Below are 17,596 nucleotides of genomic sequence, written 5' to 3' on the forward strand. Positions count from 1 at the left end.
AAAGTCCGAAATTGATGGATCCTTAACCAAAACAATAGCAAGGCGACATAAGCAATGGCAAGACGGAGACCTGGATGGACTACATAACGAAGGAAAGGCGCTGCAAATGCGCTTGTTGAAAGGAAGTAGAAGAAAAACTGAAACTGAAGCACAACAGTTCATCAAACTAATGAATACTGGAAAAGCATCAAACGCAATTGCAAAACTAACAGACACATCTAAAGGCGTTCTTTCGCTCGACAAGATTGTCAAAGGTAAGACAGTAGAACAGAATCTCATAGAGAAACACCCACCATCTAAACCAATTGGTGAGAACTATATTACACCAGTCTCAAACGAAACAATTCCTTTCCATCCATCGATATTTGATCAAATAAACGGTCAACAAATCAAGAAGGCAGCCATGAGAACGCACGGATCGCACGGACCATCTGGCCTCGTTGCAAATGAATGGAGACGTATTCTAACACACCATGGGCAACAATCAGTTGAAATTTCAAAAACAATTGCTAAAATTGCCAAAAAAATGGCCACAGAAGAACTAAATCCAGAACTAATTGAACGATATAACGCATGCAGATTAATACCCTTAGATAAGAATCCAGGGGTAAGACCCATAGGCATAGGAGAAGTTATGCGTAGGATAATAGGGCGAACAATAACTTAATGCCTAAAAAACGAACTCATGTCGCTGGGTTCAAACTACCAACTCTGCCTAGGACAAAAAAGTGGCATTGATTATGCGATCCACACGCTAAGAGATCAAAACAGCAAAACTTCCGCCGATGCTGTTTTACTGATAGGTGCCGAAAACGCTTTCAACTCGCTGAACCGAAAGCTGGCATTAAAAAACATCGAAAATACCTGCCCTTCCTTTTTAACAGCGACTAAGAACTCCTATCCATCTAAGCTATTCGTTAACAAAAAAAAAACAATCTACTCTCAAGAAGGGACAACCCAGGGGGATCCACTAGCAATGGTCATGTACGGTCTAGCCATAATACCCCTCATAAAACTCTTATCAGTAGACGATGTAACCCAGAAATGGTACGCAGACGACGGAATTGCAGTCGGTAAATTAAGCAATCTACGAACCGTCCTCGATAAAATTGTATCACTGGGTAAATTTTTCGGCTACCACGTGAAAGCATTTAAATGCCAACTCATTGTCAAAGATGAAAAACTCGGTGAAGCTCAGAAAATCATTGCAAATACAGGAATCAATATGAAGGCAGGAGCCCAAGTGCTTGGTGCAGTTATAGGAATAGAATCTGAATGTAAAAAGTTCCTCTAATTTCAATAGAATGAGCAAATCAAAATTTTAAAAAATTAACAATAATCGCTAAAAGCTCCCCTCAAAACATTTATGCCTGCTATACTAAAGGAGTTCAAGAAAAGCTTTCATTTCTTGCCAGGACAACGCCTAACACTATGGAAAACTTAGAAGCATGTGAAAATATTATCGAAGAACAATTATTACCTAACCTAGTCGGTAAAGGCACTTTAAACACCCAGTTCCGTGAGATATCTTCCTTACCCCTTGAAATGGGCGGACTTAACATCAAGCTGCCATCCGATCATGAAAGCTACCGAATGGTCTAAGGAAACATCACTAGTACTGGAATCTCAAGATCCTATTACAGCAGTAACAATGCAAGAAAAAATATGTACGAAAATCAAAAATTGAAAACTGATTAAACAAATCGAAAAAAAACCTCATTAACTCCTTAAATGAAACAGATAAATACGCAATCGACCCGGTCTCTAAAAAGGGAGCCTCTCACTGGCTCAAAGCTCTACCACTGAGCAGATACAACTTCAACCTGAATAAACAGAGTTCAGAGATATTTTTTACTTAAGATACGGATGGGAACCAACCAAAACCCCACTCACGTGTGCATGTGGTGCTGATTTTAACTTGACACATGCGCTTCACTGTGCAAAGGGTGGTTACACACACATAAGACACAATGAAATTAGAGACACATTCGCCAACCTCATGAACGAGGTTTGCCATGACGTCGAGATTGAGCCGAATTTTCAGCCGTTGCAAGGCAAAAGCTTTGACAACAATTCAACTACAACTGAAGATGAGACACGACTTGACATTAAGGCAAACGGACTCTGGGGTTCACGATTCAGCCGCGCTTTCTTTGATGTGAACATTTTCAACCCCCATGCCAAAACATCGCGAAAACTGCATAAGGATGCATACAAATACCACGAAACGCTAAAGAACTCCAAATATCAGCAAAGAATTTTAAACGTAGAGCAGAGTAGCTTCTGCCCGCTAATTTTTGGATGCACCGATGGCGCTGCTCCAACAGCGACGCGGACGATGCAGCGATTGGCCAAAATAAGAACTAAAATAAGCTTCGCGCTCCTGAGGAGCTCTATACTTTGTATAAGGGGGTGCAGATCGCTACGCAAAGTTCAATTGATCGACAACTCCATAAGCGCTATTGTAGAGGAAGGACGGCTAAGATAAATTAACATTACGACGATGCATTTAATGCTGATTTATGACTTCATTGCTGATATATATGCATTTTTATATCGCTGGTATGGCCTTATCCAGCTTGTGCACTTACCGTAACTAAACGGAAGGGCCCTTTCATAATTTAGGTTTTTTTTAGAATTATTTAATACATTAAAAAAGATAATTTCAGAGTTGATGGTCAGATGTATTGAGCTATTGAATTTATTTGAAGTCCACTTTGTCTGATGTAACAGTGGCCCGGAAAAACATACCGACGGAGAGTAAAGCTAGATTCTAAAACGACTGACTAGCGTCTTAATAGAGCTTGACGTGCTTTTAGCCAGTTCAATGTTGTTCTCGTAACATCGGAACGACAAATTTCTTAGTTTTTAAAGGCTATCGACCGAACCGCGCAAAATAACTTGATTACATGCAAAAATAGTGAGCTCATGGCTGGTTCCCAGCATCCCGAGACCACGAGGTCACTCCTAAAATAGGGCTGATACTATATTACTATAAAGATGGTATATTACTATTGTTTTCGTTCAGTAGAGAAAGTTATCCTATCCTTCGGAGATGGATAAACCCTTTCCCCTAAACTCATTATCTGAAACTGAAGTCGATGTTAAATAAATTCAATTGAAGACATTACACGAAGCTAAAACTTGTTAAAATAAATGTTTTTCAGTCACCACTCCGGACTCCTCCGGTTTCTCGGGTCTTCGTGAAGAAGCCTCTTCCTCACGATCGGGAAGGGTTGCAATACCTCCCGTCAGTCTTTCTGATCCACGATAGGTGTTGTGCTCAGTAATGATTGTACCTGTTGGGAATTACGCTTCTTCGAATGTCAAAGTTCTCCATCTGCAGTTTTTTCTGTCTATGCAGTCAAGGCTCTGGTTGATTCTAACCAGTAAAAATTTTCTGTCGGAATTTCGTGTTTTTCAGTTTTCGTGAACTTTCAAGATCATTTCGTTTCTTTACTTTTGAACGAACTCTTTTAAATAACCATGTCAGTCGAAACTGACTCTTCCCATTTTGTTCTTTTTAACCGATGAGACCGTTAATTGTGAAAATTGGCAAATCATACGATCAAAATCTTTGACATAACTTTCGTTTTTTCATGTTAACTTCGATGTCACCCCGGACAACATGGTCAGTTTCCTCATTGAACTTCGAGTAACTCATAAATTGTACAGTGTCATCCAACAGAGTTTACAAAAACTCACACCAAAAAGTAATTTTATCTACACCACAACGACTCACTACGTGCTGTAAATGGTATCATACTACAACGCTATAGCTTAATAACAGCTCCCCAATCTGCACTCTGAAGATATTATCTATAAAAAGATAACTTTTCTGACTTCTAGTGTCATTGTCCCAGGTTAAGTTTTTTACTCCTAGGGTTGAAAAGTGTTGGGACGCAGGATAAACCTGCCAATCAAGAAACTTAAATTATCTCACAATGACTCGTCCCAATCGGATTTTTGGTTGTTTTTGGTTCTGAAAATTGAAATTGAGAAACTCGGTGGCTAGAAGAAACAATGAAACAATCGCCCTCTCCGAGAGATTTATCAAGTTCCATCAAGTTACCATATAAAGAACAGTTCTCTGAAATGATTAAACACATTCATGCAGGCTGTAATACTTTGAATATGTTTTCCTTTCAAGCTTCTCTAAAGAATTAGCAAGGGTCTCTAAAACACAAAGAGACTCACAAGAAAAATTCATAATTGCATCAATGACAAACTCCAAACAACTGGAACTTTTCATCAAGTTTCCTTATGAAGCTTTTTTGGCTTGGTTGCTCATTTGATTTTTCCGAACAAAACCATTCTGTTTCTTTTCTTTAACTTTGTTGTAAATCTTTCTTTCGTTTTTTTTTGTTGTTTAGAATTTCTAAGTCTACTAAATTCTTCAAACCGTCTTGCGCTTCTTGTCATTTGGCTGTTGTCAATGCTCCCTCCCCTCTTCCTGTGATATCGACTCTGCACTGTCGGTTTGGTGGATTGCATCAAATCATTGTCCATTCTGACGTCGTTGGGGCAGTCCTCCAACAGCTCTACCCTTCTACCATCTGCTTATAACGGGGAAAAGGAACTACAGTAATTTCTCTGTGTCCTGCAGAGGCTGTTGCGGACGCAAAACGTCACATTTCTCTCCAGATTTTCCTTCAGTATTTTTTCCCTTCTCTCTTCCATCGCAATCTTTTTTTTTTCAAGGTCCTCTTCACCTCAGTGGTTACCGCATTCCGATGAGTCAAGAAAGCTCGCATGAAAACTTTTGATCCTTTTTCCAGTTGATACGAACAGTACACTCTGATGTGCTTCGACATATGCTTTTTCGCATATTCGTTTAACCAGCGGTCATGTTGGCTCCGAACCATGTTATAAGCCGCTTCTGACTCATATCTTTTCACTTCCATCGGAATGTTCAAGATCTTACACATTGTCTCAAAAAATCTAAGTATTTAAAACAATTCTTCCAACTGTTCTTTAGTCGGTGCTTCCTGTCTGATGTTCTCTCTTACATGAGCTTCAACCCATCATCACAAAACCGGTTTTTCTTTCAATTTGTAGACCGCTAAATGTGTGGGCTAATAACAATTTCGATAACATTTTGTTCAGTCTCCCTTCCTCAAAATTAAAAGTTTTTTGGGAAGATAATGTGCATCTCACTAGCAGATATTGTGGATCTCTCTCCCCACGTTTAATCCCGACCGACCCCACGTTTACTCATCCCCCCCCCACGTTCACTTCCCTCGCCAGTTTTTACCTCCAGTTTATAACCCCCACCCCTAGTTTACCTCACCCAAGTTTTTCCCCTCCCATGTATTGAGAAAGTTGAGAAAAAATGTTTAAGAAACCTAACTTGAATTGAGTTGAAATTTATATCTAGTAATTGCATTAAAAAGGAAATGATTAAATTTGTAATTTTTATTAATTAGTTCCCAAAATTTATAATATATTATATAAAATCAATTATAATTGATTATAATGGATTATATTAACCTTTGAAATATTAGGATTATAATCCATGCTTAAAAAATTATAATCGATCATTTTCTGATTTTATAAATACCGACACAATAATGACAACATAAACGGTTAAGATCCATTCACGCTCGTCGGTGCGGGTAAGCATAATTACCGATGCCTCTGCTTAAATCAGATCCTTCGTTGATAACTCAAAATGTATTGCTGTGATCATCTTTTATGTTTACAGAACCTATTAATCTTTTTAAAAGGTTGACTTCTTTAGCTCACTTTACTCTTCGAACCTCTGTGTAGAAATTCTTCTCGTTCAATCAAAACTAGCCAATTAAAAAATCCTCGAAGAACCTCACTTCAGTTAATTTTTTTTACCGTATGACTATTTTTCAAAACCAATTGTTTTTTTTAATGATATTTCATGGCTTAGAGTATTTGGGTATCAGGTTTACGGTATACCAGTAAATATAAATACTTATTAATATTTATAATGAGAGTTGAGACAAACGAAAAAAAATGACAGAATTTGTTTTTTCCGATAATGTAATTTGTATGTAAAAAACTTTTCATTTGAAACTCAGAGACCAATTAGAGTTATTGTTTAGTTCAAATTGTTATCTTTCAATTTTTCAATTTTTGTTAAAACTTCAAACATAAAAATTTAAGTTTGGGTTTTCTGCGTAGTTTGGGCGAACAGTTTTAAATAGTTACCAAAAATTTCTAACCCTGAAATTTATCTCTTTTTTTTTCATTAAGAAAGTAGAATTGAACTAAGCGACTACCTATTGTACGCGACTTCTGCATGTCGTTGAACATTCAACGTTATCTGGTTGACCATTCAAAAACTCTTGAAGTTGTATAGATTTGGAAAAACATAAAGAAATTAACAGAAATAATAAAACCTGAAAAAATGAGCAAGTTATTTTCATTTATTTCAAAATGGTTTTTTTTTTGAACAAGAGCATGCAATTTTTCAACTAAAACAATGTTGTCCAAATCTGATTTTGAAACTTTGAAATAAAATAAAGGCTGGATAGAAATTTTTCAATGAAATCTACCCTAAATCTTATTTTTTGCACAGAAACTATTTAATTTTCATCTAATACATCTATGAAAAAACATCTTGAAAGAATAATTTAAAATCAGTTCACGCTTGATCCAAACAATAAAAACGTTGATTCAACATGTTTTTTGTATACATTAATCGTAGGGTTGTAAGGTAAATTTTCACTTGTTATATCACTTATTACTTTGCATTAGGTTGGTACAACTATCTAACTTCCTCAGGTAATCTAGTCTAGAGAATAACATTTTTGTCGAGCTAACGTGAGATTGGATTTATACACAACCAGGAGATTTTTTTCTGGCTATGAAAAAACTTTAAGAAAATCCTTTTTTCATCTAAAACTTTATAAAGTTTTTCTGGGCTGCAAAATAAACATCAAAAATTAAAAATTTTTTATATTAAATAAAAATGGCACGGGTTATAAAGGATGCTGCATTCGCAACTTCTCTTTCGAAAGATATTTAAAAAAAACGACTGCACTGATTGCATTTTTTTCGTAACAAATATGTTTGCAACAACTCAAATATGTTAACCCTTGGGTGAGCATATTCATGGCAAGTGATAAGTTTTGCATTCTAGCTCGACAGAATGAAGTTTGAAGTTCGGGTCCCATTACTTCTTGAGTGGTGAAAAAATTTCTCCAGTAACCAACAGAGTTTTTTCGTGAGTTCATGTTTTTCATGATCAGAAATCAGTTCACAGAAAAACTGTATAATTGGAAGATTATCATAAACTGCCTTATTAATGTAGACGCATACAATTATAAGGAAGAAAAATTGTAAATTGTGTTTCAGGTATATATTTTTAAAAACAACAATATTATGCTTTTGTTTCTTCATTCTATCCTTTTAAAAAGGAGTGAAAATAACCAGTGATACTATTTCATCTTTTTCATCAGATGCGGCAATTTTTTTTAGCCAAACAGATTGCGCTTTTTCCATTTCAAAAAAGTAAAATTAAGATCTCAGTAACAAAAAATATTTCAATAAAAAATGTTTCGGTCTTTTTCGCTGTAAATTTATTTTTGAACCTTTTTAACAAACATACCTTCACAAGTTTGTTTGACGAGAAAAAATTATAATTTCCAATCTGAATAGTAACAAGAACCTCTCTAAGAAAAGGTTTAAGAAAACGTTTAAGAAAATTTTTAAATAAAGCATGGGCATTTTTCAATTTTTATCTGTTTTCTTGTCAGAAGTTTTCTGAATCTATGCTATAGCTAGCTTTAGAAAATCTCGGAGAGAATCAACTTTGCATTAAGCACAATGCCACAAAAACTAAATATAACAACTAAGTAAAAACAACAATAGTATGCTTTTATTTTTTTATTCTATCCTTTTAAAAAGGAGTGAAAGTAACCAGTGATACTATTTCATCTTTTTGATCAGATGTGGCAATTTGTTAGCCAAACAGATTACGTTTTTTCCATTTCAAAAAACGAAACTTAAGATCTCAGTAACAAAAAATATTTCAACAAAAAATGTTTCGGTCTTTTTCGCTGTAAATTTATTTTTGAACCTTTTTAACAAACATACCTTCACAAGTTTGCTTGAAGAGAAAAAAATATAATTTTCAATCTCTGAATAGTTACAAGAACCTCTGTAAGAAAAAATTTAAGAAAACGTTTAAGAAAGTTTTTGAATAGAGCATGGAATTTTTCAATTTTTATCTGTTTTCTTGTCAGAAGTTTTCTGAATCTATGCTATTGCTAGCGTTAGAAAATTTTGGCGAGAATCAACTTTGCATTAAGCACAATGCCACAAAAAATAAGTATATCAGTAGTCGAGGCAATTTTATCAATGTCTAAGCAATATTTCAAGCTAATAAAACTTTGTAGCTTGAAAGTATAGCCAATTTTATTTCGAAATGTTAAAAAATAATTTTTGTATTAGGAAAAATCTTTGAAAGTTTTGACAGCCGTTTAAAGTTGCAGGAGTTTTTTTGTTGAAAACTGAAAAAATCCAGAAAAAAATCGGAAAAAAATCCAAAAAAAAATCCAAAAAAAAATCCGAAATTTCCAGAAAAGAAATCCAAAAAAAATCCGAAAAAAAATCCAAAAAAAAATCCGAAACACTATGTTAAGCAAAAACTAACATACTTTGAGAAGGCTTTAATAAAAAATTGTTTATGTTTTTTTAATTCGGAACGATTTATATTAAAACTTGTGCTTTAATAGCTCGAACTACATTGCGCGTTAGGTAGCCAAAGTTTTCCAAACCCCCATAACTTTACAAAAAATAAAAACGGTCAAAATGTTTTTTTTTCAGCTGAAGAAATCAGTACATTTTAAATACTAAAACTTTTTTGAAAAATGGCCGTTAGAAAGTCGAAACTAATGTGGATATAAAAACCAAGCCGAGCACAAATACTCTGTCTTTTGCTTCGAAAGTCGGAAAAAAAATTTTCAAAAAAAGGTAGTTTTTGTATAGAGACCACAAAAAATTAAATAAGACTATTTATCTAAAAACTCTGAAAAATCTAGTTCTAAAATCTAGTTTGGAAACTTTTTTTTGGGTACGAGTAGGCTTTTGTTAAGCAAACAAAAAATGTTACAAAAAATTTTGCTGGCGTATTAAAAAGCTTGAGCCTAATTTTTAGAGAATTAATAGGATGGGGACCAGATTTCCAAGTAAGACCTTACCAGGTGCTTAAGTATTACAATTTTTTTTGCAAAAACACAACAGCTACAAACCAGTGGATTTTTACTTGTCAACAATTTCGCTAGGTATTTAGGAGCATTTTTATTATAGGACTTACAAAAACAGTAATTTAAATTCTATAGATCTATCATATGGTACAGTTGTGCCAGCCATATAAATTGCGCTCTGTTCAAATGTTGCTTGTCTGTAGTGCTTAATTTTTTTTATTTAATAACTCTAGGAACTTTCAATCAAAAAGTTTTGGAAGATTTTCAGGGCACAAAATTTTTGTTCATCTTGAAAAGCATGAAAAATGCGGAGTAGGTTGAAAAGCATTGAAATCTGCTGGGACTTGAATTAAGCTTGGGTGGGCTGTTTTCAGTCGCTCTAAACGTACTTCAATTGTTTTAAGATTGGAATTTTGGAGGAAAATTGCAAAACAGAGGAGCAAAATCACTTTTTTGCTGAGTTTTTGGTACAACGAAGTGAGTTTTTTTGAGTGATTTTCTGAACATTTCCGAGGACGCCCTTGCACTTTGAGAAAAAATTTCGCACAATTTGTAGGAAGATGTCTTTATCCCTTGAAAATTTATTAACAATATCAACAATTGATTAATTTGGTTTGAAAGAATGCAATATTATCATCTAAAATATAATCTAATTTTCAAAAAAAGGTTTTTTCTAGCAGTTCGTTTTTTTCTAAACCAAAAATAGTTTTCGAAAAAAATTAAATTCGTTTTTAGAAATGCTTAGAACTTTCTGCTATACTTGTTTACGTTTTGAGATAGCCCCCATTTTATTATTCTAATAAGAAAATGAGCTGTTTTTCAAAAAAAGCACCCTCCTTCCTCCCTCGGTACCGCGACTTTTCGCAACAAATGACAGTTCCCAAAGTTAACGAGATCTACAGCTCGCTAGATTCAAAACTGACTATAAGCGCTGTATTAACAAGTAGAAACCGCTTGCTCCCTTTCGCTTCGTTGCGCTTAAATTCCGCACTAGTGACTGCGCGTGAATCGGTTATGACTGTTCATTTAAATGGTTCTGCTTAGTATGAAAAATATATTTTTAATTGGTTACATGATTTTTGCCAGCCGTCGCTTTTGCGAGTTGTCGTATTTTGAAAGCCCTAGATCTACAAGGCAACTAATGCGAGGTCATTTAATTCTCTTTAATTAAAATAATAAAAAGAAAACAAATTTCGAATGGAGAATTTAACTTCAATTTTGTCTCCAATATTTTTACATACTATGATCATCATTCATCATTTGATATCAATAAAAACTATAATTCGGAAATTGTAATTGATCCAAACATCGGGAAATTGTAATTGATCCACTTTACTCCGAAGGGTTTGATTCGATTTGGACTGGCTGTGGTTGAACACTAGGCAAAATCAGAGGAGGCGACTGTCTTCTTGGGTTTGAACCTGTAGTCCCATAGTCTCTTTTGCTCTCCGAGGTCTTCGGCCAAAACGGAGTCTCCTCCTCTCTTGTGCTGATAGTCCCACAGACGTTTGCTCTCTTCTCCACTTCGTTTTGCCTGATAGCCGGAGAGCTTTTAGAAAAGGTGGCCATATTTCGAGAATCTTATAAACATATCAAAAAAATGAAAATAATGCGTCCTATTTATTTTATACGAAAAAGTATTTGTTAAAATTTCCTTTTTTGAAACAAAATGATTAAAAATATTGTGCAATGCGTCTAATACGTCTGAAATTTTAGAAAAAACAATAAATTTTAAATTTGACTTTATCTTAAGCTAAATGAATTTCATGTTTAAATTGTAGCAAAAATCTGTCGATAATCAACGTTTGCATGTAAAAACTTTTTATGATAAATGATTTGGCCAAATTTTTATGAAGACTTATTTAAAAAGGAAAGGACCAATATACGAGCTTCAGCTCGTCACGGAGAACCGCGGTTGTGTTCCTGGTTAGGATCTACAGGCATTTTTTTTGGTTATTTTTCATTCGATAGTTTTTCATCCTAATGATCGTCTATATTTTTAACAGCAGACCACCTGTTCTAATACATCACCTGATAATCCCATAGACGTTTTTCCTCCGAGTCGTCACTTCGTTTTCTCTGGTAATCCCAAAGTCGTTTCTGCTCATCGTTTTCCTCGCTTCGTTTGCCCTGGTAGTCCCACAGTCTCTTAGCGTCGGGCGAGTCTGCCAAATCCATCATTCTCGGGTGTCCGCCGTCCAAAATATTCGCATGAACTAGAAAAAACAGTTGACAAAAAGTATATCAAAAATTAACATCTAGAAACTAAACTTGTCAAAATTATATTAAAACTAAAACTTTTTTGCATACAATTGGCTTTCAAGGGCAAAGTAAAAAAAATTAATAGTAGCAGCGTGAACAAATACGCAATACGCTAAGGGACGTAGCGACAAAAACATGTGAATGGGGGGGGGGGAGGTTTTTGAGACCGAGGATGGCGGTGGCGCTTTTCCAAATGAGGCTGAGAATTGATGTTAAGCTTTAAGGGCAAGGCAATAATAGCAAAAGCATTTTTTATATAAGTAAAAAAAATAGGCCAGCCTTTTTTCTCATGCATTCACCATATCGGTAGGTTTCTAAATTACTCGGCCGAAAAGCTCAGAGCTGGTTCTTTTATATTAAATTCTCACTTGATTCTAGAAATGAAACAATAGTATTGACTCGTTTACATCATTTGAAACAAATGGTAGAAGGCTATCAGATGTTGTGACCTGTTTCTAATCTCCTTAAAGGTGCAATAATTACCAACAACCAAAACAAATAAACTGACAAAATACACGCAAGAGACTCTGGAAGAGCTTTTACTTAACTCTTAAGTACTTAACCGAAGACTTAACTTAATTGAAAACTGAATCATGAATGAAATGGTTCCACTTAATATGCTATTACATTCAACCCTTTGACACAAAAGGGAACTTGGATTGACTTCAATCACAAGGTAACATTGTCAGTAAATTGTCTCGAAACTAAATAGAAGAAATTATAATCCTGGTTTTTATCCAAAAAATCAGACCATTTGTGCTTTTCTTTGTTTCTTCAACTTCCACTGAGAAACTAGCAAGAATGTCTTTGTCTACCTGAAAGACAGACAAAAAAGAAAGAAGGAAAGAAAAACCAAAAATAATTTTAATGGAAAAAAGTCATAATTCTATCTCTAATCTTCAAAGTTAGTTGTTACAAGTTGTCATAACTTGTTATAACTACAATACAAAACACTCATATGCGTTTGTTGAGGCAAAGTTTAATTTTTAAACAAAAGTCTTTTCAAAGACAATTTATTCACGGGGGAAAGAATCAGCTGTTTGCTGAGAAGCCGCCTTGTTGTTCCGACTTTCGATACGAAAGTAACGGAATATTTGTGCTCGGGGTCGGTTTTTTTTTCTTCAGACAAATTTCGACGTTTTAACTAGCCATTTTTGACGAAATTTTTTTATATCATTCGAAAGGTATTGTTGTCCTAAGCTTAAATTTGAAAAGATATTTTACCTGTGATCGTTTTTCGTAAAGTTACGGGGGTTTAAAGATTGCCATTTTGGCCAATTTGGGACAATTAACGCGCGATATATTTCGCGCTATTAACGCGCAAGCGGAGAGTTAATCCGTCTAAGAAATAGTTCGAAATTGGTTGAAAGAAGCTTATTTGCCATAATTGATTTGTTACAAGGAGCGAAATCTATCCTTTTGTACTTAATATGGCGTGTGGGGGGATGATTTTCTTTAAAAAAAATGAAATTTTAGAAGAAAAAAAATTTCATTATGTTTTATTTCATTTAATTTCTTAAATGTTATTACTGTTCCATAAACATTAAAAGGCGGTCGGAACATTCCGGGTTTCGCCCTGATACGAGCAGTCTTGTTGTGTTGTGCTATTGGTCTTTTATTGGTTATTGTTTGGGCTGCTGAGAAAGGCTGCCTCTCTTTCAAGCAACGGGTTCTAATCATAGTGGGATACGAATTTTTGAACTTTCGATTCACAAGCCGAGACTAAGCCACATCAAAAACCGCTCCCCTGCGATGGAAAATTTTTAAAATGCCGTTGTTTTGGGTTGCACTGTTTTTGTCTGGAGTCATGCTTAAAAATGAAAAAAAAAACAGCAACGTTGACACAAGATATCTGAAAAAAATCGCTCAATTTTTAGGATCTCTCTGAAAAACTCCTCATTGCAAAAATTTTGAAAAAACAAGCAAAATAAATTCGGAACTTGCATTTTCAATCATAATAGCCAACGACATTTTTTATTGGGAAAATATCACAACAACAATTTTTTAGACAAAACATCATTTGAAAATTTAATAAAATTTTCTGTACATATCTTTTTGTGTAAACCTTGAAAACAAAACTCTCTGAGTTAGCCATGTTTTGATTGGCCTCAAAAGTTCTATTGACATACCTTGGGACCTAACAGCTCCGATTTGTTTTTTAATATTAGCTTCTAACGCATTTTTTTTCAACCTCTGAAAGAATTTCGTTCCTTAAAGGTTTTCAATTTTTTGCAAAAAAAACAAACAAATTGGCAACCCTATCAAGTCAACGCTTAGAGATAAGTATTAAATGATTCATTCTCGTCCACAGAATCCTAAAAACCTTTTAAAGATTGTATTTATTGTTCCGACTTTCGATACGAAAGTAACGGAATATTTGTGCTCGGGGTGGGTTTTTTTTTCGTCAGACAAATTTCGACTTTTTAACTAGCCATTTCTGACGGAATTTTTTATATCATTCAAAAGATATTGTTGTCCTGAGCTTAAATTTGAAAAGATATATTTCACCTGTGATCAAGTTTCGTAGAGTTATGAGGGTTTAAAGATTGCCATTTTGGCCATTTTGACCAATTTGGGACAATAAACGCGCGTAAGCGGAGATTTAATCCGTCTTATAAATCGTTCCAAATTGGTTGAACGAAGCTTATTCGCCATAGTTGATTTGTTACAAGGAACGAAATCTCTCTTTTTGTACTTTATATGGCGTGTGGGGGGGGGATGATTTTCACAAAAAATTTCAAATTTTAGAAAAAATGTTCATTTTATTTTATTTCATTTAATTTTTTTATGCTTTTACTGCTGCTCCATAAACCTTAAAAGGCAGTCGGAACATTCAGGGCTTCGCCTTGAAACGAGCAGTCTTGTTTTAATTGTTTTAATTGGAATCTTTTCTCTTGACTAATTTGTGCGTGCTCTTAAAAATTTAGTTTTGATGCTTAAAAACACTAATTCGATTTATTTATGCGTGGCAACTTTTTTCGCACTCATAATCATACCAAACTAATCGAATAAAGTTATATCGGTATTTTACTGAGTTAATAGCGCTAAATATTTAACATGGGTTGTTGGGGTAGGAAAGGCAATGACCAAAATTTCAAAATACAACATTTATTTAAACGTTTTGCACCAAAAACGATTCAAGACCGGTTAAAGGACAGTCCTGATATGAGAAATCTTGTATCACCAATTTTGATCCAATGTTTTGGAAAAATGGGTGCAGTTTTTCTGAATGACTTTCTTTTAGTGCATATGGTTCCATAACCCGTATGATTTCTGTTAGGCCTAGAAATAAAATTATTATTTTTTTGAATCTATATTTTTTAAGCACTTTTGAAAATAATCTATCCACAGTTGAAAAAAGTATGCTTTCACCTGATTTTAAATAGGTATTTAGCCAAAAAAAATTGTTCAGTACGACGCAAAAATCAATTATATCGATCAACTTTTTGTGGTTTTGTAGCAATGTCTTGAGAGAAGAGCCATGCAAAATGGGTATTCACCAAAACAAAACAAAAAATATCAGTTAAAATTGATCATAATCGCAGTTTTGTCAGTACGGGTAAGTTTGAGAAGTAGTGTCTTGCAAATGAACTCGATCTTAGTACGATGAATTTTTCATGGGTGCATTTAAAAACGAAATAGCAGGAACTTACCATATAGGGATGCAAAAACAGACAGCAAAACAGCAAACAAGGCGAATTGAGTCGACATCTTTGGACACTTTTGAGGACTGTTTGTTGCACTTCAATCGGGGAAAAAAATCTCTGCCTTAAGGCCGCTTTGTTGATTCTCTTCTGATAGGAAAATGGTCCGGCTCAAAAATGTTTCCCAACCACAATGAAGAACTTCAAATACCAATTGCACTTTAAGGAGAGAACGATGGATGGTTTTATTTGTTAAAGTAATTTTTTATTTACTTTTTACTAGATAAACCCACAATACTTGCGTTGTTTTTGATATCAATGACTACTCAATATCGGGCTCATTTAGACATCTCTCTAACAAATTGAGAAAAATGAAGAAGTATTGAAAACCTTTTAACTTGGATTATAATCAATAAAGAAACGAGATATATATATGACCGCTACTTATTTGAATTTTATTGCAATCGATCAAAATACATTCTAAATTATGAACAGGTGACTCAATAAATCGCTGTCCTATTTTTTCTGTCGACTTCTTCAATTTTATAATTTTTCTTCTTTGATAATAAAGTCACTTTTTGTCATTTTATGGAGGCGATTTACGGTTTTTTCTGCTTATTTTAGTCTCAATTTTTGAACCGATTTCATAACTTGGGGGGAACAAAGAAAAAATGAATAAGTGATGCAAAGCATAAGCACGCACCAAATATTTGTCTACAAACGGGTGAAATATTTCAACAGATGGAATTTCATGCATGTTTTCTGTTTTATTTTGAAGATTAATAACTGCCTCCGTCATAAAAAGAATTAATTGAAACTATTAAAATAAAAATCACTGGAAACACCTACTCAGCAAAATCAATAAAAGAAAAAATGGAATTAATCCAATAGACGCACATGTTGGAAGGTGGCCATCTTGGAACCGCCTATCTTGTATCGAGATCCAAGAAAAAAAAACTAATTATCCAGATGCTTAACCAGTCGATCACTAAAATTCACTGTCTTTTTCCCGTTTGCTTTTTCATGATTCGACCTACGACAAAAAATCACGGAATATTTGTTGTCGGGTAGTTTTTTTTCTCCACACAAATTTCGACTCGAACACTCATTTGACTAACTATTTTAGTCTAGCAGATTGGGTGCAAAGGTCTACATGATCGTATGATAGAGGCGGGGACAAAAAGGTCAATACACAGGCCGAGTTGCTCACTTCTTGTTTCGACTGTCTCGACCAAAACTCGGTCTGTTTCGACCGTCTCGACTGTAAAAATTCATCATCGGTTTATATGCAAAACGTCTTCATTTAAAAACCTCTTTTTCGACTCATTTTTCACAACATTTGCTTGCCGCGCAAAAATTTAATCGAAAAGGGGTTTTATTGTGGACTGAAAACGTTCGGAAAATCCATTTGATCGAAAAATCAATCAATTTGATTGAAAATACAACAAAATTCTCAAAATTTCTATAAAAATCTGCTCATCCTCGAAAAAATTCTAGATCAGACCCTGTCTGCACTAGTGACTCTGCTCAAAAAAAAACAGAGACTTTCAGAATTAGTTTTGACTGCGTTTACTGTAATAGCAAGTAAATAACAAGAGTTTTTGCTTAATTTTCTCAGTTTTCAATTTTGCTCAGTTTTCGATTTTGATTTTTTAAAATTAAATTCTTTGAGACGGCAATTTTATGTTCGGTTAATGAAAAAAAACTTTTCGTTTCAATTTTTAAGACAAACACAAGTTTTCACGAAAATTTTTCATTTGTAATTTGTCATGTTTTGTCAAACTAACACCACTAAAAAATCAAATCTACTAATTTTAACATGCATACAAAGCATAATTTTAACAAGCATTCTGACGACTTTGCGCCGTTTGAAAAGCAAAAAAAAATTAAAGCAAGTTTGTTCAAGCAAACCCTGCACAAAAACAAATGAAAAAATTCAAATAACAGCAAAAAGACACTCCTTTAAACTCAAAAAAAATAGCAACCAGCATGCCACGGATCCAGAAAAAAATTACTATTTTTAGAAGTTCAATATGTAAGTTGGATGGAGACATGAGACAAGAATTTAAAGCCTTCAAGTCGATTCTTACAAGAGTTTTACAAAATAGTAGGCCTTAAAATAATTCAGAAAAAAGTAAGTGACAGTATCAAGGCAACTGTATTTCGCGAAAAAAGGAGCTGGATAGTTGCTCCCCAGTCCATAAACACTTCGGATTTTTGATGAAACTTGCAGAAACCTTTTGTTGCAGCATACTCTACTTGCTGTTGAACTTATCAATTCTTACATGCATTTTGTAGGTCTATTGAAATCTTCAAAACTGTTTTCGGGAGAAAAAAAATTGATGGTGACAGATCTGCACCTTCATTGACCGATGTCAAAACTTAATAGCTGCAACACAATCTTTAACAGAATTATGCGTCAACAGCCAATCTGAAAGTTATCAATCTGAAATTGATTGACAGTAACGTCAATTCGCAATTTTTTCCCATAAGGAATGGTAGAAACAT

General features: G+C 34.3%; 3 protein-coding genes across 4 annotated transcripts in view; 1 reads left to right on the plus strand and 2 right to left on the minus strand.

Moving 5' to 3' along the window:
- Nucleotides 1-17,596, plus strand: part of LOC134852140 (uncharacterized) — a 487,803-nt gene that overhangs the window by 254,197 nt on the left and 216,010 nt on the right. The window lies entirely within an intron of this gene.
- LOC134852138 (signal recognition particle receptor subunit alpha-like) overlaps nt 1-17,596 on the minus strand; it is a 394,981-nt gene that overhangs the window by 21,564 nt on the left and 355,821 nt on the right. The gene's annotated exons all lie outside the window — the stretch shown is intronic.
- On the minus strand, nt 10,374-15,409 carry LOC134851431 (uncharacterized). 2 transcript variants are annotated; one of them, XM_063867508.1, is made up of 3 exons: nt 15,098-15,409; nt 11,214-11,398; nt 10,374-10,731 (listed from the first exon to the last, which is right to left on the minus strand). In XM_063867508.1, the coding sequence occupies exons 1-3, from the start codon at nt 15,153-15,155 to the stop codon at nt 10,561-10,563; spliced, it is 414 nt and encodes a 137-aa protein (XP_063723578.1). In that variant the 5' UTR covers nt 15,156-15,409; the 3' UTR covers nt 10,374-10,560. The 2 variants fall into 2 exon arrangements, with proteins under 2 accessions (XP_063723578.1, XP_063723579.1); XM_063867509.1 differs by having other exon boundaries at nt 10,374-10,716; nt 15,098-15,406.

This window comes from Symsagittifera roscoffensis, chromosome 7 (assembly GCF_963678635.1).
Source record: "Symsagittifera roscoffensis chromosome 7, txSymRosc1.1, whole genome shotgun sequence".
Taxonomy (NCBI): domain Eukaryota; kingdom Metazoa; phylum Xenacoelomorpha; order Acoela; family Convolutidae; genus Symsagittifera; species Symsagittifera roscoffensis.